Raw genomic sequence first — 23,005 nt, 5'->3', positions numbered from 1 at the left:
CTAGTTAAATCAGAGCAAGGAGAGAGGTAGGGTAAGAGGGAAGGCGAACAGGACAGAGGCGGGGGTGGGCAGGAGGAGGTGGGAGCATAAAGGGGGAGGTGTCAGCACATTTTCATTTCAAGGTGGTTAAAGTTAGGCAGATGATTCTAATTTACATAAAATTATACCTTTCTTAATGAACACTCAGAAACAGGAAATGTACATAACATAGTTATATACACAACAATGGTGAAGTGACCAAGCAGAGCTAGAACTCCCGCCCTCTAAGGTTTAGCTCCATGTTCCTCCTGCACTACAGTAGTTCCAAAACTTAGCCAGAGAGCATAGTCGGAAACCTTCACTGAAGTTCCCAGTTGCATGACCTGTGCTTTTTCAGATGTTTCAAGCACAGAAGTGAAACACTCATTTTTTATTTTTATTTTTTTTGTGGTACATGGGCCTCTCACTGTTGTGGCCTCTAGCGTTGCGGAGCACAGGCTCCGGACGCGCAGGCTCAGCGGCCATGGCTCACGGGCCCAGCCGCTCTGCGGCATGTGGGATCTTCCCGGACCGGGACACGAACCCGTGTCCCCTGCATCGGCAGGCGGACTCTCAACCACTGTGCCACCAGGGAAGCCCCTCACTCATTTTTTGATATCTGTCCAGTTCTACCAAGATAGCTGGCATCTATTTTTAAAGAGACTGGGGGAGTTTGCTGGGGAGCCCTTGCCAGTTTGTGATGGAGAGCCAAAAGATTAAATATTTATCTTCCGAGAGGTTCCAACTTCAGGTACTGGTTAAACAATGAGATTCCTGAACTGGAAAGCTGGGACGAGGTCTTGCATTATGAAAATTCACTCACTTCCACCTGGTAAAATCTGCCAGGCTGGTGGTGGCATCAGTGTGAACAGATCCAGAGACCAGTTTCCAATGAACAGGGGATCTGTACCACAAAACACTAGGCAAACAGCCATCAGAAGAGAACTATAAGAAATGGTCCGGAGCCATGTCTCCCAGCCATAGGTTTAGAAGAAACGTCCATATAAATTCTGTGTATCTGGTCTAAGGAGGGTATTTACTAAAAGAAAGCTGCATGCTGTCACCCATATGGAGATGTGGTTTCTGAAGATACCAATAGGGCAAGGACTGAGATGAATATTTCATAATTTCTCAAGCTTTAAACTGAAATGTGAATAACATTGAGTTGATCAGCCTTGTTTATCAAATCAGAAAATGGAAATAATGAATTTATTACAGTGCTTTATCTCTAATGATGGGATTATCAAAGCACCAAGGTAACTTCAAATTCTCTGACACAGAAACAGGGATTTGCTTATAAAGGAAGCAATTATAGAAAGGACTCACTCACCCTGTAGGCATCTAAGCCATGTCCATAGGTATGAACACTCAGATAAGCCTGAATCCACACTGACAACCAAAGATGTAAAAGTGCTTTGCTTCAAAATGCAATGTTTTTCCTGAGCATTTATTTCATGCTGTGTCTCAAGGAATCCTCAATACAGGCAATTTAACTGCCTAACCTATCTGATATAATTGGGGCAGCTTTAAATGTAATATAATACATTGTAAACAGTTTTAGAAAAGTGCAATGCTGAAAAGAATCTGAAAAAGAATAGATATATATAATGTGTGTATATAACTGAATCACTTTGCTGTACACCTGAAACTAACACTGTAAATCAACTATACTGCAATTTAAAAAATTACAATGTTTCATTTTATTCTCATTTTCCATCGATGTAATCTTTTCTCCATCATTTTTCACAGAAGCACCCAAGAGTACTATTACTGGATTGTACAGTAAATACAACTTAGATTTTTAGAAATGCCAAACTATTTTCCACAGTGGTTGGACCTCATTACCGTCCTACCAGCAATGTGCTGTCAATGATGTCCAATGTGATACATACTTATTCCATTGTACCATTTCCAAATAGCAGAGCTAAACCCAGCCTGCTATCAATGTAATTTTTCTTCTTGACACTATTTTTTGTTAGGTAAGCATATTCTGAAAGTTGAATCCACAGATGTGTCCAGGAACCCTTTCTTATTCCCTTCTTTCTTGGGTAATTAGGTCTTGCAGCGCCTTTAAGATGCCCCCAGGACAAAAGCCATCACCTAGAGAACAGAGCCATTAAAGGTCAGCTAAAATGACTGTGATGCTGTTTCAGCGCCCCACCCTGGTCTTGTCTCTGACTCCGTGCTTACCTTTGGATACTGAATCTATAGTCAGTTTGCATAACTCTATATCCTGTGTCTGGTTCTGAACTAAATTTTTTCAAGCTCCTGCATTCCCCCTCTGGGTTTCCTAGTGCTGAGTTTTGTTGCTGATGCTGCTTCTAGGGACAACCGGATATCTGAATTATAGACTTATGATAACCTGCTTGCAAGTTCCATTATCACTCTGGAATATCGTATGCTTCATTTTTTAAACCTTAAAAAAATTTTTTTTAACCATTATAGACCCATAGAAAGTTGCTTAAAAAGTACAGAGGGCTTCCCTGGTGGTGCAGTGGTTGAGAGTCCGCCTGCCGACGCAGGGGACACGGCTTCGTGCCCCGGTCCGGGAACATCCCACATGCCGCGGAGCGGCTGGGCCCGTGAGCCATGGCCGCTGAGCCTGCGCGTCCGGAGCCTGTGCTCCGCAACGGGAGAGGTCACAACAGTGAGAGGCCCGCGTACGGCAAAAAAAAAAAAAAAAAAACTACAGAAAGCCCCATATACCTTTCACCAAGCTTCCCTCGATGGTGACATCTGACTGAGGTACCGCAGACACAGAACAGCAAGCATCGCTGCTCACCACCCAGTTCTGCAAGGATTAACCCACCGCAATCACTGGCCGACTGCACGCTGTGCTTCAGACACAGGAGATTAAGACAATAATGAATACCCTGTGCTTTGGACAAGCAGGCCTCTTAAATAGTTAATAGTTTAATGAACCCAAACTCTTGCATCTTCCCATCCATAGAAAAGTACTACGATCATTAACTTGAGATGCCTGTTCTCTGACTAGCAGTAACCTTTAGCTGGGATGTATGCTTGACTGCACGATTTGCCTAGCATCCCCCTGCCCCGCAAAAAAAAAAAAATCACATATAAACCGGCTTCTCCCCCTACCTCTATTGAACAGTTCCCTCTGAGCTACCGAGAGGCTACCTCCCAGGCTACAGTCCTCAGTAAGACCCCAAATAAAACAAACTCACATCTCTTACATTGTGTACTTTTCTTTCAGCTGACAGTACACTATTGAAACCAGGAAACTGACATTGGTATAATACCGTTAACTGGACTACAGGTCTTACTCAGTTTTCACCAGTTTTTACATGTACTCATGTGTGTGTTTCTATGCAATGTGATCCCGTGAGCAGACTTGTGCAATCACTACCATAATCAGCACACAAAAGGGTTCAATCACCACAAAGGAACTGTCTCAAGTTGCCCCTTCACAGTCCCACCCACCGGCTACCCTATCTCTTAGTAACCACACGTGTTCTCCATTTTTATAGTTTTGTCCTTTAGAGAATGTCGCGTGAATGGAACATACGTAACCTTTTAAGAATAGCATTTCTCACTAAGCACAGTGTCCTTGAGATCCAGCTAAACTGTTCCCTTTCTTTTTATCGCTGAGTACTATTCCATTATATGAAGATACCAGAGTTTATTTAACCATTCACTTGTTGAAGGATATTCGTGTCACTCCCTTTTTGGATTTTATGAATAAAGCTGCTATGAACATTTGCTTACAGGTTCTTGAGTGAATATGTTTTTATTTCTCTGGGATAAATGTCCAGGAGCAAGATGGCTGGGTTGTGTGGTGAGGGAATGTTTACTCGGATAAGAAGCTGCCAGACTACATTCCATAGCCGCTGTCCCATCTTACACCGCCACCAGCCACGTGCGAGAGATCCAGTTCCTCCACATCTTTACCAGCATTTTGTGTTATCACTTTTTCTTTTAGCTTTTGAAATAGGTGATATTTCATCATGGCTTTAATCCACATTTCCCTAGTGGATGGTGATGTTGAGTACCTTTTCACGTGTTTTTCCCCTTCTGTATATGCTCATTGGTGAAATGTCTGTTCTTGTCTGTACGCGTTTGCTAGGGGTACCATAACAAAATACCACAGACTGGGTAGCTTCGACAATTTTTTCACAATTCTGGAGACTAGAAGTGTGAGATCAAGGTGTTGGCAGGTGTGGTTTCTCCTGGGGCCTCTGTCCTTGGCTGTCAGAAAGCTGCCTTCTCAGCATCCTTATGTAGTCTGTCCTTGTGTGTCCAGATTTCCCCTTTGAGGACACACCAGTCAGATTGGAGCAGGACTCACCCTAATGGCCTCATTTTAATCACCTCTTTAAAATCCCTACCTCAAATTACAGTCATATTCTGAGGTCCTGGGGGTCAGGGCTTCTTCAACTTATCAATTTGTATGGGGGGGGGAGGACACAATTCCACCCATAATATCTTTAGCCTATTTTCTAATTCAATTGTTTCTTTCACTATTGAGTTTAAGAGTTCTTCATATACTGTATTTGAGATAAAAGTCCTTTCTTGGATATACTGTGCAAATATTTTCTCCCAGTCTCTAGCTTGGCTTTGCATTTTCTTAGTAGGGTCTTTTTTTTTAATATTAAAAAAAATTTTTTTTGATGTGGACCATTTTTAAAGTCTTTAATGAATTTGTTACACTATCACTTTTTTTTTTTTTTAATGTTTTGGTTTTTTGGCCGTGAGGCATGGGGAATCTTAGCTTTCCAACCAGGGATCAAACCCTCACCCCCTGCATTGGAAGGCGAAGTCTTAACCACTGGACCGCCAGGGAAGCCCCAGTCAGGCAAAAGTTTTAAATTTTGATGAAGTCCAATTTATCACATTTTTATGGATTGTGCTTTTGGTGTCAAGTCAAACAGTTCTTAGACATAGGTTCACAATATATCCTTTATCATTTTAAAAATTGCCATAAGAACCAGATATATTTAGTTATTTACTGCATTTGTTGTAAAAAAATAAAAATCTTATACACTGCCTATTGTATCACTCAGGATCGCCCTATGAAATCTCAGGTGAAGGTTGTCTTTTAGAACAGGGTTCCTCAAACTTTAATGCACATATCACCTGGCTTTTTTTTAAATTTATTTATATTTGGCTGCATTAGGTCTTCATTGCCGTGCGCGAGCTTTCCCTAGTTGTGGTGAGCAGGGGCTACTCTTGGTTGCGATGCACAGGCTTCTCATTGCAGTGGCTTCTCTTGTTGTGGAGCACAGGCCCTAGGCGTGCGGGGTTCAGTAGTTGTAGCACACGGGCTTAGCTGCTCCGTGGCATGTGGGATCTTCCCGGACCAGGGCTTGAATCCATGCCTCCTGCATTGGCAGGATGATTCTTAACCACTGAGCCACCAGGGAAGCCCTGGCATCTTTTTAAAATGCAAATTCTCTTCCTGTAGGTCTGGGGCTGACTCGATAGTTTTGATTTCTAACGATCTTCCCATTGATGCTGTTGCTGACATTTTGAGCAACAGAGTTTTAGAATTTAATGTTCCTCTGATATCCAATAATAGGAACTAGGTAACAAATCTTGTCTTTTTTTTAACTAGGGAAAAGAACACCTAAATTCAAAGTGCAACTAGGACACATGGGTTAACTTATGTTTGGCATTTTTGTGTCCTTATTTCCATGGTTCCAGTTTTCTATTTTTACCTATTTTTATTTCTAGTTTTTATTTCTGTACATGTATTCTTGTAAATTTTCTCAAAACCTTTCTAGAACAAGGTGAACTATAAATAAAAATAAATGATTAAATGTTAAAGAGATTTTCTTTTCCCTGTGTACCCAGGAATGAATTACATCCATTTTTTCCCCTCAACTTTCGAAATCAATGTTTCCTAGCTTATATTGTAATTGAAGAAATATATCATTTTGTAGAGTATTAGGAATTTTGAGTACAAATGGTCTCTTTTTCCTAAATGACCTATGACTTATCATATTGACAATTACTTTCTCCTTGTTAAAAATTAGGTTCGGGTGTGCTCCACTATGCTTATTAGGACAGAGTCCTCAATATGGTATTGTCGAATAAAGATTTATAAACTGAATTACTTTTTATAAGTTTAATACCCTTTTTGTTAGCAACCCAGTTCAAAACGTATTTGGTTGGAGCCCTTGTGAATTCTTGGCAGAAATGTAAAATGGCATAGCCACTGTGGAAAACACTATGGTGGTTCCCCCCAAAAATTAAAAATAGGTTTACCATATGATCCAGAAATTAAACTTCCAGGTATATATGCAAAAAAAATTAAAAGAAGGTTCTCAAAGAGACATTTGTGCACCCATGTTCATAGCAGCATTATTCACGATAGCTAAAACATGGCAAAAAACCAAGTGTCCACTGACAGCTGGATAAAAGAAAAATGTGGTCTGTACATACAACAGAGTATTATTCAGCCTTGAAAAGGAGAGAAATTCTGATACCAGCTACACCATGGATGCACCTTGAGAACAATACGCTCAGTGAAACAGGCCAGTCACAAAAAGACAAATATGGTGTTATTCCACTTATATATGATACTTAGACTATTCAAATTCCTAGAGACAGAAAACAGGATGGTGGTTCCCAGGGGCTTAAGGGAGAAAGGAACGGAGAGTTATTGCTTAATGGGAATAGAATTTCAGTTTTGCAAGATGAAAGGAGTTCTGGATATGGCTGGTAGTGATGGTTGCACAGAAATAGGAATCTCTTTAATACCACTAAAGCGTACACTAAAAAATGGCTAAGGTGATAAATCTTACGGACACTTTGACACGATAAAAAGAAATGGGAAAAATGTATTAGGTATTCAGCTTTTTGACTAAATGTAACGTTCATCAGTTGCACAAAAGGTGCCTCAATCGTGACAATACTTGGTCTCTGGGCCCAATTTGCAAATTGTGTTTGCACTGTCTTGGTCTGGCCATGCAATTCAATATATTTCAACAATGATCTTACTTCTTTCTTTATCCTTTGCCAAATGACTTCCCATTAGAATGCTGAACCTATGTGAATCTCTTTCACTTCGTTAGTGGCAAGAGCCAATACATTTTTTAAAATTATTTTTAATTGAAGTATAGTTGATTTACAATGTTGTTAATTACTTCTGTATAGCTACATGATTCAGTTTTATATATATATATACTTTTCTATTCTTTTCCATTATCACAGGATATTGACTATAGTTCTCTGTGCTATACAGTAGGACCTTGTTGTTTATCCATCTTATATATAATAGCTCACATCTGCTAACCCCAACCTTCCACTCCATCCCTCCCTCAACCCCCTCCCCCTTGGCAACCACAAGTCTGTTCTCTATGTCTGTGATTCTGACTTACTTCACTCAGTACGATAATCTCTAGTTGCATCCATGTTGCTGCAAATGGCATTATTTTGTTCTTTTCTATGGCTGAGTAGTATTCCATTGCTAATCCCAGCATTCGGCAGAGTAAGTCAGGCTTAGTTGCTGCTTAATACTGTTTACATAAGTGAATGAGTATGCCTTTTAAAACCACAGAATGCAACTCATTTTGCCCTTCTATTTGATCTGATTCTTATTAAAAGTGTTATGCTTTCAAATGAAGTGAGTCTTATCACATATTTAAAAATGTCTTTCAGATTACAAATATATGCCTGGGATATATTTCTGAACCTGCTAGACTATAATGCATTTTCTCACACTGTTGGACTTAGGATACATAGATATCTGAGACCACAGATACTTCCCCACGTTATAGTCACAAGCAGCATGTTGTGTGCAAACCTTGTACTACTGTCACTGACTCTGCATTTTTATACGTGCTTTTTATTTTTGTACAGAAAGCCCAGTCTTGAGTAATTTAGCAAGTGGTCTGTGGACAGGCCTTTTGAAATCACTGTGAACGTTGGCAGACACTCCTATTTTGTCACTTACACCACTTTACAGCTTTTCTAAATATTCAAATCAGTTAGCAGCAAGTCACTTCTGCATACCGGAAATATCACATATGCACGGAGGGCCTTCCATTTTTCTACCTTGAAGTTCATCAGAGTAAGAAGCATCCTTCGGTTTCCTTTTAGATGTGGCAATGGTTCATTCACCTCTGATTCTGCAGCTGTAGCTGAGGGATTGGTGAGTCTTGGCACATACCTTTCTTCTTGCTAAGAAACACAGGCCCCTTCTCATCCTACCCAGAGGATCTACACACAGCTCTCCTTCAGTAAGGTGTCTCTGATCCACCATGAGTCTCCCCCTCAGGTGCTGGGACAAGTTTCCTTCTTCCTGTAGGTAATGCATATTCTTTTTTTTAATTGGAGTATAGTTGATTTAAAACGTTGTGTTACTTTCTGCTGTACAGCAAAGTGAATTGGTTCTACATATGCACATATCCACTCTTTTTTGGATTCTTTTCCCACATAGATCATTACAGAGTATTGAGTAGAGTCCCCTATGCTGTACAGTAGGTCCTTATTAGTTATCTAGTTTATATATAGTAGGGTGTATATGTCAATCCCAATCTCCCAATTTATCCCTCCCTCCTCTTTCCCCCGTAGCCATAAGTTTGTTTTCTACATCTGTGACTCTATTTCTGTTTTGTAAATAAGTTTGTTTTGTAGGTGACCCATAGAGCAGGGAATGATGTCTGTCCTTCCCACGTGGAACTGCAGAGGATGGGCAAAGCCCTTTATGTAGCATGTAGCTTCAAGGATGTGAGATTCCTTTTCAGTGTGTCCCAAGCCAGCTTTTTTTTTTTTTTTTACATCAGTGTCCTTGCATAAATGCAGAACATTTTATTCCAAGTACTTTCACTTTCATACCAAGTAAGTGGGATTAACTAATGTTGATCTTCAGTGATATGACAAATGTTATTTTCCCCATAGGAGCTGCCAGGTTTCCCCAGAGTTCCATTTAGCTTGAATCGCTAAGTGGGCAATAGATTTTATGACCTCCCCCCCTCCACTTCTGAGAGCCCTAAATTGAATAAACTGAGGTCTCTTGACCATAAAGGGCACCAAGAGTCTCCCTGATGACCAAGGATGTCTGATTCTATTCTAGAATGAAGCTCCTTTAGAACCAGCCACCTTGGCAATGACGTCAGGGCACTGGAAACATAGACTGGATTATACCCAATAAATTAAAAGAAAACAGAACCTTGGGAACTTACACATGGGGAAAAAAAATAAAACATTTCAGTTGGTGTAGGGATATAAACCAGCAAGCTATCATTCCAAAGGGGTCACAGACTCATCAAATTATGCAGGACCGGTTTCCAATGTAGTTTCCCTAGTAGGAAGAAAAGAAATCATAGACCACAATAGTCAGAAAGTTCTAGAATTCTCTATGCTTCTCATTTGGAAGCAGAAGTTACTCTTTTGGACTGAGGTTCTCGTACAGTCCAAACACAAAGAAGCAGCTTCACAGGGGATTCTCATGAATGGATGCAAGTTCTTAAGTTTAAAATGCAACCGTACGTATAGATCAAGTTGATGAGTTAATCCCCTAGGTAATGATTTGCACAGAAGATTTCTATTAATACCGTTGACAAACAATGTTATAGAAATAACATTAATGCTAAGTAGGCATCAATATAACAAAACCCCTCAATGGTTTTCAGTTCCAGGGTAGTTTCTATGTAAGGGACTCAGACAGACAGTCCAAGGTCATAGTACCAGGAAGGTCAAAGTCAATTTAGAAAGTAATTCTGATGGATTCCAACTACCCATACTTTAAGCATTGACTCAATTGGAAAAAACAAACTATGTGAGAATTAAACTTACATTAAGGTGGTAATTCTCAAATACAGATTGGTGGAGCAGTGTAATTGTGGGGGGGAAGGGGGCAGGGGGGGAGGGGGAGGGGGTCAAGGGGAAGGCAGTGCAAACGAGAATCGGCCGAGGGGATTTCTTCCAAATGATACACATATTTCAGAACGTTCTGGCAATGGTTTTCAGGTAGTTGTGGTAACAGAAACTCAACTCCAACCAATTTTAGGTATAAAAATAGACAGATGTAGATAAAGAGAGATAAACATACAGATGGTACAAGTATAGATATAGATAATCTCACGTGCCTGGGAAGGAATTTCTCCTTACTCATAAATCAGAGGAAGGGCTGAGGGAATCAGCACCTGGATCTTGCAACTCTGGACTCTGAACAGCCAGAAAAGAAAGAGACACTGGCCAAGCATATAGCTCCTGGGGCCAGAGGGCCTGGTTCAGCAACTGGTCCTGTCACTTAGTAACTGTGTGACCTTGGGCAGTTACTGAACCTTTCTGTCCCCAGCTTCTTCATCTTTAAAATGAAGGCGGCTGGGAATTCCTTGGTGGTCCGGTGGTTAGGACTCGGCGCTTTCACTGCCGGGGGCCCACGTTCAATCCCAGGTCGGGGAACAGAGATCCTGCAAGCCGTGAGGCGCGGCCAAAAATCAATAACAGAATAAAATGAAGACGGGTAACAACGGTAGTTACCTCAAAGGTTATTAAAGAGCAGTAAATGTATGTGCAACATGGAATTCTAATATTATTAACGGCATCTCTTTTTCTCGCAACTGCTTTTTTCTGCAGGTTGACCTCATTCTCTCCTGCCAAGATGACTTCTCCACAGGGCAGATTCCCGAGCAGCTCCAGGTCAGAATTCCCAGAAGGGAGCGAGCGTCTCTCACTCACAGTTAATATGTAGGCCCAAGAGGACTCAGATTGGCTCTGCCTGAGTCACGTGCTCACCTCCTGAGCCAATCACGGCTGCCAGAAGGATGGGACGCTGGACCAGGTCACGTGGCAAAGGTGGGGATGGACTATAATTGGAAGAGCGTTGGGAACCCTTGCTGGACACACAAAGCCACAGTTATGGCAAGTCCCTGAAGGTCCCTTCGGGGATGGGCACCCCTCCACTCCACGTGAGACTCACCGCAGCGTAACTGTGCTGCTACAAAGAACTATATTTACCGCATGCACTTGAGTATTTACCACATGTAACATGCTGAATTCTTCTGTTTTTTTAATTGAAGGATAGTTGATTTATAATGTTAGTGTGCTGCATTCTTCTCCGATGCCTACAGTATCACTAGGAAGGAGATACTATTACTCACACTTAACTCATGCAAATGCATTGAGAATTTTAAAATTGTATGAGGTTCTGTGGATTGCCCATCTTCCCTGTGGAAGATTCCCTATCTTCCCAATTCTACAAGAGCAGCGGCTTTGTTTTGCAAACCTCTGTATCCACAGCGGCTGGGACAGAGCCTCGGATGTAGTTCATGCTCAGAGATTCGTGGTGGAGTGAATGAACAAATGAATGAAGCTGTCCTGGATCCCAGAGCTGGCCAGTGGGCGGTGGAGACGGCGACCGAAGCCACAGCTCTCCGGCCCTGGGTCATGCTTCCCACTCCAATTCAAGTAGAGGTTAGCAGGTCGTACCGCTCAGGGGAACTGAGACAGAAAAATGGTTTCGTTTTCTGTGGACCACCACTGTCAGCACAGGCACACCTCACCTGGGACGGTAACACACTGAGCACCTTAACAGCCTCTGTCCACAGAGCGGAACACACCCAGCTCCTAACCAGGAAGATCGTCCAGGGGAAGGGATGGGACACAGGGCAGAGCCGCGGAGACGGGGGAGGGGAAGGGGTCTCAGGAAAGACTGGCAAATTCTTCCACACAGAGAGGAGTTGCCTGAGAGGTGGGGCAAGGGCGGGAGAAGACAGGCAGGGAGGATGTGGGAAGAGGAGGAAAGCAGGTCCCCCCCTCCCACCAACGGCGTCCCCGGGGTCAGAGGAGGCCAGCCCTGCCCCTGGGGCCCCCGGAGCTGGGCTCAGCGTCCCTCTTCCCGTGGCCCGGGCCCCAGCCCTTCCCTCCGTGCCTCAGAGAGTGACGAAAGAACTTGATGGTCTTGTCTGGCAGCACATTTTGAGGACGGTTTAGCTGGAAGGAGGCATCTGTTTTATGCCAAGTAACACATTCTCTGGGCTTAGAGGGAGTTGCTCCTACGAGGGTGCCACAGGGGAGGGAAGAGCAAGACCGCCCGGCCAGCTCTCCGCTGGGGATTAAGGCCCTGGGGGCGGGGGAGGGGGGAGGGGGAGGTGGGTGGGAATCACAGGCAGCTTGTAAGTTACACAACGAGCAGGTTAACTGCATGCGAGATAATCATAAACTCTCTTTCAATCACCCCCTCAGGAAAGACGAACCCTGGATTCAGAACCAAAATGGTGATTAAGTCAAGCTGGTATTAAAACCCTACTCAGAGAGAAAATATATATATATTCTCATTATATACAATAAGGATGTATTATATGTACGTGCATATACATACACATTCTCTCTCTGTGTTCTCTCTACATACATACATATTCTCTCTCTATATATATATTTAAACACGTTAGAATGTATATATCTATTCTCATTTTACATAATGAAAATGTATATACATTCCTGCTGCATGAGGTTTTAATAATACATTTATAATTTATAAACACTATATTATATAATTATTTAAAGATTTAGTATGTATTAAATAATAAGTGTACATATGCATTTACTCTCATCATATAAGCATTATATCTAGAGATACACAAACACACACACACACACATATTCTCATTATGAGTTGAGATACCTCTGCTTCCTTCTCTGCCCATTTCATAGATGCACTCCCTCCTAACAGAGCTTTCCGCTTCCAGAAAGAGGTAGAAGGGCAGGAAGGGGAGGATGAGGAAAGAAAAGTGGAGGAAAGCAGTATGGCTGATGAGAGGGAGAAGACAGACAGGGAGGACCATCCACAGCTTAGCTCATTCCAAGCTCAACTTTGAGGCGGCAGTAGAATTTTGAGATGAAGGTCACACTGAAATTTCCTCAGAGAACACAAGTGAGGAAACCACTTTGTACATCATTGAATAACTGTTCTGCCTGCTTAAACAGCTTTGAACTAGCCAAAGGGCGTAAGTGTTCAGCAATCTGGAGATGCCCAGAGACCACGGTTCTATATAAAATGAAGCAATAAAGCCTAATGGAGATGTGATTCTTTGCCACCTGCCCAACTATAAACTTCTGTTTCTTTAGAACTCACTTTCCGTGTCAATGAAACGTTTATTGCCAGGGTCCAAGAACGGAAGATAAAGGGGATTAAATGTGGAGACAAGCACAGGTACTTTCCTGCATGTTAGAGCCCTGTGGGTCCCGGAGCAGAGGAACCAGAGCAGGAGCGAGTCAGATGCTTGGAGTGTGTGCATCTTCCGTCCTAAAAAGGAAATCGAATCTCAGGTAAGAGAAAAAGGGAGCCCAGGTGCCTTCCGAACCCCTTTTGTATTTGAGGTGAAAAGACCCCAAGATACAGAGGGAGCAGGAGACGGACCTGTAGCTCCTCTCCGCTCCTGCATCCTCAGCTTCTTTGCCCTGGACCACGGATGGCTGAGCTGTCATCATCCAAGCCCGCCCTAACGCCTGCCATCTTAAAAGGGCCCTCCAGAAAAGAAAGCCCAACACTCCCTAGATCCCATGCCACACTCCTGATACACATCCGCTCAAGGTCACTCCTGAATTTGACTTACAGAATCTGTCTCTGCTTTCTCACCTCCTGTTTTTTCTCGCATCTTCTTCTAAACCTGTCACCCTGCTTCCACCCCGACCTCCTACCGTCAATTCTCAACGGCGGCCGGACCCCGCTTTGGAATCAAGCATCTAATAATGTCATCCTCCTGCTCGAAATCCTTGAATGGCTTCCAGGACACTCAGAATCCAACCCAGAATCTCCATCATGGCCTCCTGGGCCCCGTGTGGTCTGCCTTTGCCCGGCCTCATCTCCGGACTCTCTCCGCGTCATCCCCAGGAGACCTTTGTGCTCTTCCTTGGACATTCCAAATGTCTTCCTGCTTCAGTCTCAGATTTGTTGTTCCCGCCACCTGGAACCCTTTTTTCCAAGGTCATCCCATGACAAATCAATGTCAGTCTCCATTCTCAGTCACCTCAGAGAGGATTCCTTTACTGCTCCATCTAAAACAGCCATGCCTCTCATCCTTCTGGCTTCTGGTTTCCATTGCCTTGTTCTACTGTACTTTTCCTTAGAGCAGCTGTTACCACCTGACATCTTATTACTGAATTTCATCAGATCTAAAACATCATTAAATGGAAGGCACCGCTGATTTACATACCACTAATAAGTTAAAAAATTTAAAACCCACGGGCAATAAGATGATGGCATCTGGTGTCTCCACGGGAGTCATGAAGGATGTGAGAATCCACCACAGCAGCCTCACAGGGCTTGGAAATTTTTTATCTATCTTGGAGGACTTGGCAATTTCTCCTGCCTTCAGTTGCACTGTTTGGCTTAAGATAGGCATCAGCTAACCGTGGACATGTTCTTTCCTTAGGTTCCGTAAAGCACAGTTGTCGTTTTGCGAGAAAAGATGGAATAGCACCCATTTCTCCGACAACAAATATTTGCTTCTCTAATACCAAATTCATGCCCCACTGCTGTGCCTTTGGCTCTATAAGAATCTGTTTCAAAGCCAAATCATAATGTAGTCTTTCTGAAGATGTTTTTAAAAGATAATTAAATTCGACATGTGTAGCATCAGCAAACACATGCTGCTAACTCAACTGAATGGATGACAGCACAGGCGTTTCGGCCAAGTTTGCACACATGTAGGCTGTGAGAGCTCCGTCGTGACTGCTGCCTGTCTGACAGCAGTTATGCGATGTCATCTATTGTAAAATACATTCCAATTTCAGAGATGTTAAAATGGGAAGTACCTTAGAATAAACACAGGAAACACTACTTATTTGCCGTCTCCTTCCCCCATGTAAGAAAGGCAATGACTTACATTATCCTTCTAATTTATCTCTGGATCCTGAGTACCTTGAGCAGAGGCTGGCACATAGTAGGTACTCAGTAAAACCTTGTCAAATGAATGCATGAGTGAGTGGATGAATGAATGAATAATGACTCAGTGAACAAGCCCTGGAAACAAAGGAAATTTCAAGGCAGAAACTTTCAGGAATTGCTTCTAGAAGGCTGACGAGTCTATACTGAAACTAAAGCCAATCTGACATATAAACTCCTGCTGCATTTGTGAAAGAAAAGGGGAAAGACCATAGAACTGCTGAAAGCTTCATGACTGGGAGGAAGCGTGAAGGTGAAGGGTAACTGGGGTACGACCAAGGGCCACATCGGGGATACACTGCTGGGTCCTTGGGACTGAAGATGACCCTGAATGGGAAGCTTACCATGCTGTTTCTCTCTCTTTCCTCTTAACCCCGGGCCAGGAAAGAGGAAAAAAAAAAAAAAAAAGCATCACTGCACTATCAGGCTCCCAGCAAGAGCCGAGAGCCTCTGCCTAGCGAAGGTCAGGGTCTCCATCCCGGGTAACTGCTAAGCCCCAGCCCTCCAGCAAACACAACAATGCATCTCTCTGGACAAGAGGTACAGTTCCTGAGAAGCTTCCTCCGGTGCTGATACCCTTTGTTTTCTTCTCCAGGTTTCTAGATCTCTGAATTTGTAAAGTCAAAACCACCACAAACCGAAACTGTCAGAGACCTAAACTTTTCTCCTTCCACCAGGACCACAACTATGTAACCAGAATTCACATCCGTCTCTGAAAGAATCTATTTTCAAGTCCTATACGGGATAAGCCTACGTTCCCTTCCGGCTCCGGTCTTTACCAAGTTGACAAGAAATCCACCGGACATCTGAAAAGGATACCTCTGTTCAAGTTAAGAGAAGTAATCCAATAGGGGTAATCAGAACAAACGTCTTCCTATGAAACATTGTTACTGCCAGACTCAGGACACAATTTTGGAAGATGCCTGGATATGTTACTAAGAGGTCAGTTTACTGAGCCTCCTGACTTCAAAGGACATCTAAGTAACATCCTCCCCTGCATTATTTATCAGAGTCTCGCTAAAATTACAAGAAAAGACTTCACAGTAATGTTGGCAAACAAAATAAGTAGAGAATTTAATGCCAAGGTACAGGAAGAATTGGGTTTATTATAAGACAGATGGGGCTAGGTTGAGAAAAACTTGGGCAGGACGTTGTAGGGTACGGTTTAGCTTTGCTTTATGAAACCAAGTCTACCTGAAAACTATATTAGACTCTTGGACATCCCACAAGTGTGGCCCCTGACTCCGAGAGGGAAGAACTTGGCCAGCTAGACTGGGGCAGAGCTAGACTTTCTCAGGGCCGGAACTTATCTAATGTTTGCAGCCTCTTTAGGCAAAAGAAGACAAAATTAGACACAAATGAGATTTTGTTTAGAATGAGAAAATCACAACAAATTACAAATTAAAAAAAAAATACAATAATCACAAAAATCCAAAACTGTACACAGTATTTTAATAATTAATTGCCTAACATGATTCTGTAATACTTTCTCTACATTTCTTGTCTGTACCTTCTTTGATCACCTTCTCAAATAATGACAACTGTAAGTTTCTTTCAGCTTCCCAGGAACACTGGGAAATACCACGTAAATTGTTAGAATTATTGTAAATTTGGGAAATATATATTTTTTTCATACATTGTAAGATTTAGAAGAACTTTCCATAGACCAGCTTTGATTCCACACATTTATATCTTCAGGTTCTAGGTGACACGTCTTAGTATGAGGTGCTCTCTGGACCTGAACACTACTGTCTCAATCAAGGGCGAGTTGGCACTCTGGCCGACTGGAGTCCCCTAGAAGCCACTCCTACAGCTGGACAGCTAGCAGTGACTTAACTCACACTTAACTCACAGAAACGCATGCTGTGAAATTAAAATTAACTGAACTCCCCTTAGATCTCCATGGCCTCTCCCTGAGGCCATGCCCTTGTTATTCTACAGGAGGTGAAGTATGATGGGAGAGCAGGAGTGAAAAAGATAGCTTGTCTTAAGTGATTGTCGAAATATCAAAAAACTTGGGCAGGACGTTTCGAAATATACTCGTGCAAATTTTATAAAAACATGCGATTGTCATTGAAATATCATACTCATACAAATTTTATAAAAACATGCGAGAAGGTCCACAATCTTCTAGGGCCCTCTCCAGGATGGTGGAAAGGGCCATGCAAGCAGGGGCCTTGTAACTTAACCTTTGTTAAGTTAAACTTGTCTGTGTAGCTAGAGAACTGGACCACCGTTCTCTAGCCCCAGGACAACGTGCTACTGAGGCAGGAAGATGATTGATCCCTCCGCCACCAATACCCCATCTCCCCAGCTCCAAAGAGAATTGGGACAACTGGCTTCTACGTACATAGTAAGATCAACAACCAACAAGAGAAAATAGGCCGGGGTGAAATATAAAAACAAGAGATGAAAAATTATATGCGGAATTAAAGGGGGGCTGTACAAAAAGAAGGGAAAACAGACACAGCTGAGAACACAGAATTAAAACCTATTACCTGAACTAGCATCCTCCTATTTTCTGGTGAGGGCCTCAGGGGGTAATGCAGGAAAGCAGGGATGAGTCTAGCAATCAGGATCGAAGGTGATTTAATTACAATCATGTGGCCTACAGACATCAAGGAGGCATGTCCCATTTATACCACTGTCCAAGTGGCCTTTTGTGTTCCGAGGCTGAGGACAGGCTTGATTTAGGAGCCAGGTCTCGGATTTGGTGTTTCTCGATCCCATTCACTGCCTAGTAGCTATAGGTCAAGATCCCCGGGCCAGACGGCAGGTCCCCTGGGCAGTGGACGTTGGGAGATGTCCATGGTAAGAAAACCCACCTCCCACGTTCACACCTCACCTTCCTGACTTGGAAAACACCTCCAGTTAATGAGCAAATCTGGCATCTGTCAGCTTTTTGTAAGCAAGCATTTCACAAGGTTTACAGAAAAGTAAAGTAAACAGAGTTCTGAGTAACAAAAGAGTGGCGTTTATGCATTCTTTGATTCACTTTAAAGGATGGTATAAACTGACTTTTTAACCAAGCATTAGGCAAGATCTGGGCCCAAGCCATTCTATAATAAACAGTGACATGGCTATATTAAAATATTTACTTAGTGTGTTAAAGTGACTTATAGGAAGAGTGGCTACTACATAGAAGGCCTAAGTATTAAGGCGTCAGGTGCCACGGGCGGCATAAATATTCCATGCGCACTTGTTTATAGGAAAACCCCATCTGGATTTGGCTAAAACAGCAGGCACCCTGGTGACCCCAGTTTTGCTATTGGAAAATATAACACAAGTGTTCACTCATCTAGAATAACTACAGTGCTAAGTGCCAAATGACAGATGGGAGGGGATTGGCTTTTCTCAATAAAATCCAGGCACTCCATTGTGAAGGGCTTCATTGTCAGGGCTCCTCGGCATTTGTATACTCTCAGAGTCGATGGGCAGCTCGATGGGGCAAGGTGCTGGGTCAGGCTGACCACAACCTGCCTAGCTGGGATCACGGCACCTAGACACATCACTGCAGGCTGGACAGGCTTTGGAAGACTTGGCCTGGGAGAGCCCATGAACATCGATGCCATCAATCCCCACCCCACTCCCACTCTCCCCTCAACTCAGTTATGCTGAGTAGTGATCAGGCAGCCCAGTGGGATCAAAAGAAAATCTGGGTTTGGAGCATGGCTCTCCCACTTGAGTATAACTTTCAGGGTTAAAATGGGGGAGAGAGAAGGCAATGCATGTTGACAGGCATATTGGATGCTTTCCTAGGTTATCTCATTGATATCCTCACGTTCATACTATGGTGTGGGGATGACGTCCCCCTTTTACAGATTCACTTAAAGCAGAGAATGATTTCAGGGAATGAAAGGTCTTCCTGGGCTGGGCCTTGGTCATCTCTTCAGACGAACACATCAACCTTCTCGGAAGGTTGACTCCTGTGTAGTGGGAGCAGTAAAAACAGTAAGAGTACAGCTGCCCTCTGGGATGGATAATTTCATCGGGGAGAAATCAAATGTCTCTGCAAGACAACACGCCTACCCAACAACACAGAGCTCAAAAAGACAAAATCTCAAATCGAAACCTCACTGTGAACTGAAAACTGCAATCTCTATGTGACGGAATCAAGCAGCTTCCTCCTCCTCCCCTTTCACCCTACAGCAAACTTCCCCCAGTTGAGTTTGATTAATAGATTTCGTTCACTCATCCGCCTACTCGACAAAGTTGTAATGAGCACCAATCATGCCCAGAGTCCTTTCTACACGGTGAGGACACAGCGATAAGCAAAGTCCCTGATGCCTCCGACTTGACCTCCTAGTGGAGGAACAGATAAATGTACGATTGCATAAACATTTCACAGAATTTCGGGTAGTGATAAGGAAAGAAACATGGAGCAGGAAACAGAAATAAGGAACAACTAGAAATGCCATTTTATGTAGGGAGGTCAGGTAAACCAAAGCTATTAGCTTAAAAGGCATAGCCATCGGGGGGTTGGGGGGAATCAATCTAATTAACCATCTCTGGCATCATAGCTCAAAGTTTAAACTATTCAATTGCACCATAATATGAAGAAAACCAGACTGAGAATGATTACTTAAGGCTCTGGTCTAAGCTTTAACATGAACTTGTTATGTAGTCCTGAGAAAGTAGTAGTATTTCATAGATGGGGAAATGGAGACCGAGAAAGGTAAGGTGATGTGCTCATGGCAGCAAAAGTGGTGTGAACCTTGAAGGTTTCTTTCCACTCTATATTTCTAGAATTGTGTAGTCCAATCTGGAAGCCACTAGCCCCATGCGAGAAACTATATTCAAACTGACTCAAAACAATTCAAATTCAGTTCCTCAGTTGCAAAAGAGGCTAACGTCTGTCATGCTGGGGAGTGCAGACAATAAACGTTTCCTCCACTCTAGAAAGTTCTACTGGAGAGTCCAGTTCTGGAGTTCTGTAGATGCTGTTAGCTCTTGAGAAGAAACAAGTGTTTGTGTACACATTTTCTATTTCTACCAGATGACTGGGCATCTTAGAGACAAATCATGTTGGGTGGTTTTTAACCCAAGAATTTTATGCCCAGTCAAGTTGTCTTTTATGTGTGGAAGCAACAAACAGCTTAAGAAGTCATACCACCTATAAAACCTTCTTGGGAAAAAAAAAAAGTTGAAGACATAGTCTAACGGCTTGAATGACAAAGAAAATTCAAGGGCCCAAGAGTGGGAAATCGGAGTACAAAAGACTGGATGGTGTGCACCAAAAGCAATTAATACACAGATTCACCTAAATAAATGTGATTGCAAATTAAATACAACCTCCCCTAGGACACTCAAAACAAAACGTAAAGATGATTTAACACAGTCTGGATTTTAGAATAAGAAAAATTAATAATGTTGCATGATGACACTCTGGGTTGACCTTGACGGTGAAGGGGTCATACTGACATAATCATGGTGAGATAGTAAATGGACGCAACTCTTCAATATGTATGAATAACCCTGAAAATTGTTAAACTCCTCCCACTTCGTTATTCTACTCATAGGAAACAATCCTAAGAACCCAATAAATACTACCACCAAAAAAATTTTGTCTATTAAGATTTTCAGTGCAGCATAAAGTACAGAACTCACAAAAACTGAAAATGTATTCAATAAGAGAGGAATAAATTCTAATATACCCTTAAAATATAATTTCATGCAGCCATTAAAATCATGATCGAGAAAAAATTTAATAACATGGAAAAATGTACATAATATGAGGGGAACAGTGATAACAGCTAACACTTATTCAATGTTTAGTTAAGTGTCAGTCACTTCTCTAAAGGCCTTAGGTCTTGGTATCATTTACCCCTCCAAAGACCTAAAAGCAGTTAGTATGAATATTATCTCCAGTGAACTACTGAGGAAACAGAGCCTTATGGCTGATTTGCCCCATGCCCCATGAGTCACTAAGTGACAGAGCTGGGTCACGATCGTAAAAGCCCATCTGATGCAAAGTCTGTGCTCTTGACAGCCTCCCCAGGAGACTCTGAAAGCAGCATGCTCTCAGCCATGTTTAAAAAAGAAAAAAAAGTATATGCACACTTAGAAAAAATCCTGGCTCGAAATACACTGAAACCTTAACAGTGATTGCCTCTGAGTGATGGGGTTACAGATCACTTTCATTTTCTTCTTCAAATCAGTCTTTATCTTTAAATCATCCTGGCACCGAACATTACTCAGTAATCAAGAGAAAAATTTTTCATGAAAAGGAGAGGCCATCTCCATACACAGATTTGTACACCCAGGGGAAAAAAATAATAACTCAAAAGGCAAAGCTAAAAATGGAATTCCAAAGTGTTGCCTGGAAATTAGTGGGAGTTCAAAGGAGTTAAATAAAAGATGGAAAATTGGAGAAGGGCCATTGCTAAATCTTTAAGCTCTTCCAAAAGGTTTCTGTGTGCAGCGTTGGTTTCTATCTCTCAGCCCTCGACTTGACTGATGAGCATTTACACGGTTACTGAGAAGTATGAAGCCACTCAGAGGCTCCAACTTAGGAGTCTGCTGGTTGCTGTTGTTACTTTGTTTTAATGGATTTGTTTATTGGCCTGACAAATGAGTTTACTATCAGCAGGCCTCCCCGCCCATCTTTTCAGTTTTATTATCATTATTTTTTTTAAATCAGGCAACACTTTGTTGAACAATCCTGACCCTGAAGAATGCTTGCTGGCGCGCTGTCCAAGAAATCTAGCAGAAGTTTGTGTGATTATCTTGATGAGTGAGTACAGTTTAGTCTGGTGCCTTTTTTGTTGAATAACACCATCACCCAGAGTCCCCCAACAAATAGGAGAGTTGGTCTTACCTTCGGTTGGGTGTTCACCAACCATCACGGTCCAGAGAGGTCACGGAAGAGAACTTTACACCATGCAGCGAAACCATCAAGTTCATATTTGTCAACCACACGATCACGCTTCAGATTGTAATTCCTCCGGTAGCGACAGCTGGAGGTCTGTTCCAATGCCGTCACCCACGGTCAGCATTCAGTTCCAGGGAGGTAAATTCGAGCTTCAAAACAATGCCACTTCGGTCTCCTCGCCTTTTTAGACCCAACTAAAAAGGGGGTCTTATGTGGGAGAAACTTACGTGGGAGGCAGAATGGGGCCACGCAAAAAGCTCAGGAAAAGAGTCACCCAGCCTTGAATTTGAACCCTGCTCCGTCGTCTACTAGATAAAACCTGTAACAAGGGTTGAACTGCTTTGAGTCTCTCTTTCTTTTTTTAGAAGTCAGAGCGAGAGCATTAAGATACAAGAGCTAACACACATACAAAGCCGAGTATAACCCTGGCACGTAATATGTGCTTAGTTAACAAACATGCTCTCTCCCCCCGTCCTCATTACTCTCAGAAGTGCACCTGCCTTACAGTGAGCTTCCTGAGACCTGAAGCACAGGAGGGGTGGTTTCAGGCCATGGCTGTCTGTTTTTATTTCATTAGGCTTGAGAGAGCCTCTTTGAGATGAAAGACATTCCATCCTCAAGATGGAAGAAAGCAGAACTTCTGCTAACCTTTCCTCTTGACTCCAGTTTACTTCTATGCTATGTCATGCCCTAAACAATGAGGTTGTAAACCATCATGGAAATCATCATCATCCGGACATTGAGATGGCCCACCACCACCCAAGAGACAGCACCCCAGAGGATTCTTTTTTTGGTTTTTTTTGCGGTACGCAGGCCTCTCACTGTTGTGGCCTCTCCCATTGCGGATCGCAGGCTCCGGACGCGCAGGCTCAGCGGCCGTGGCTCACGGGCCCAGTCGCTCCGCGGCATGTGGAATCTTCCCGGACCGGGGCACGACCCCGCGTCCCCTGCATCGGCAGGCGGACTCTCAACCACTGCGCCACCAGGGAAGCCCGCCCCAGAGGATTCCGGTCCCACTCTTCTCCCTTCTGCTCCTCATCCTGGGTCAAAGAATGGGAGAGGCTGCAGATCCTTAGTCCTTGTGGGTTGGGCCAACATGGGCCACCTTGTGAACTCAGTCTCACTCTCTCATTTCGCAGAAGGCAAGGTGCTCTGAAGTTATCCTATCTTTCTGACCTTTGTAGCCGACTGGATAGGTTGGGTTACATTGAGGTAACAAACATCCTGAAATTCTCAGTGGTCTAAAGTGACAAAAGTTTACT

At 42.9% G+C, this 23,005-nt stretch overlaps 1 protein-coding gene across 1 annotated transcript in view; it reads right to left on the bottom strand.

The window, feature by feature from the left end:
- Window positions 1-22,204, bottom strand: part of MYOCD (myocardin) — a 255,330-nt gene extending 233,126 nt beyond the window's left edge. The window contains exon 1 of the mRNA XM_060290647.1: window positions 21,690-22,204. Coding sequence (XP_060146630.1) covers window positions 21,690-21,714 — 25 coding nt within the window. The 5' untranslated portion in view covers window positions 21,715-22,204. The remainder of the gene's footprint in view (window positions 1-21,689) is intronic.
- Window positions 22,205-23,005: the final 801 nt, after the last annotated feature.

Source organism: Globicephala melas, chromosome 20 (assembly GCF_963455315.2).
Source record: "Globicephala melas chromosome 20, mGloMel1.2, whole genome shotgun sequence".
Classification (NCBI taxonomy): Eukaryota; Metazoa; Chordata; class Mammalia; order Artiodactyla; family Delphinidae; genus Globicephala; species Globicephala melas.
The sequence above is the reverse complement of the archived record's forward strand: the minus strand, read 5'-3'. Positions and strand labels throughout refer to the sequence as shown.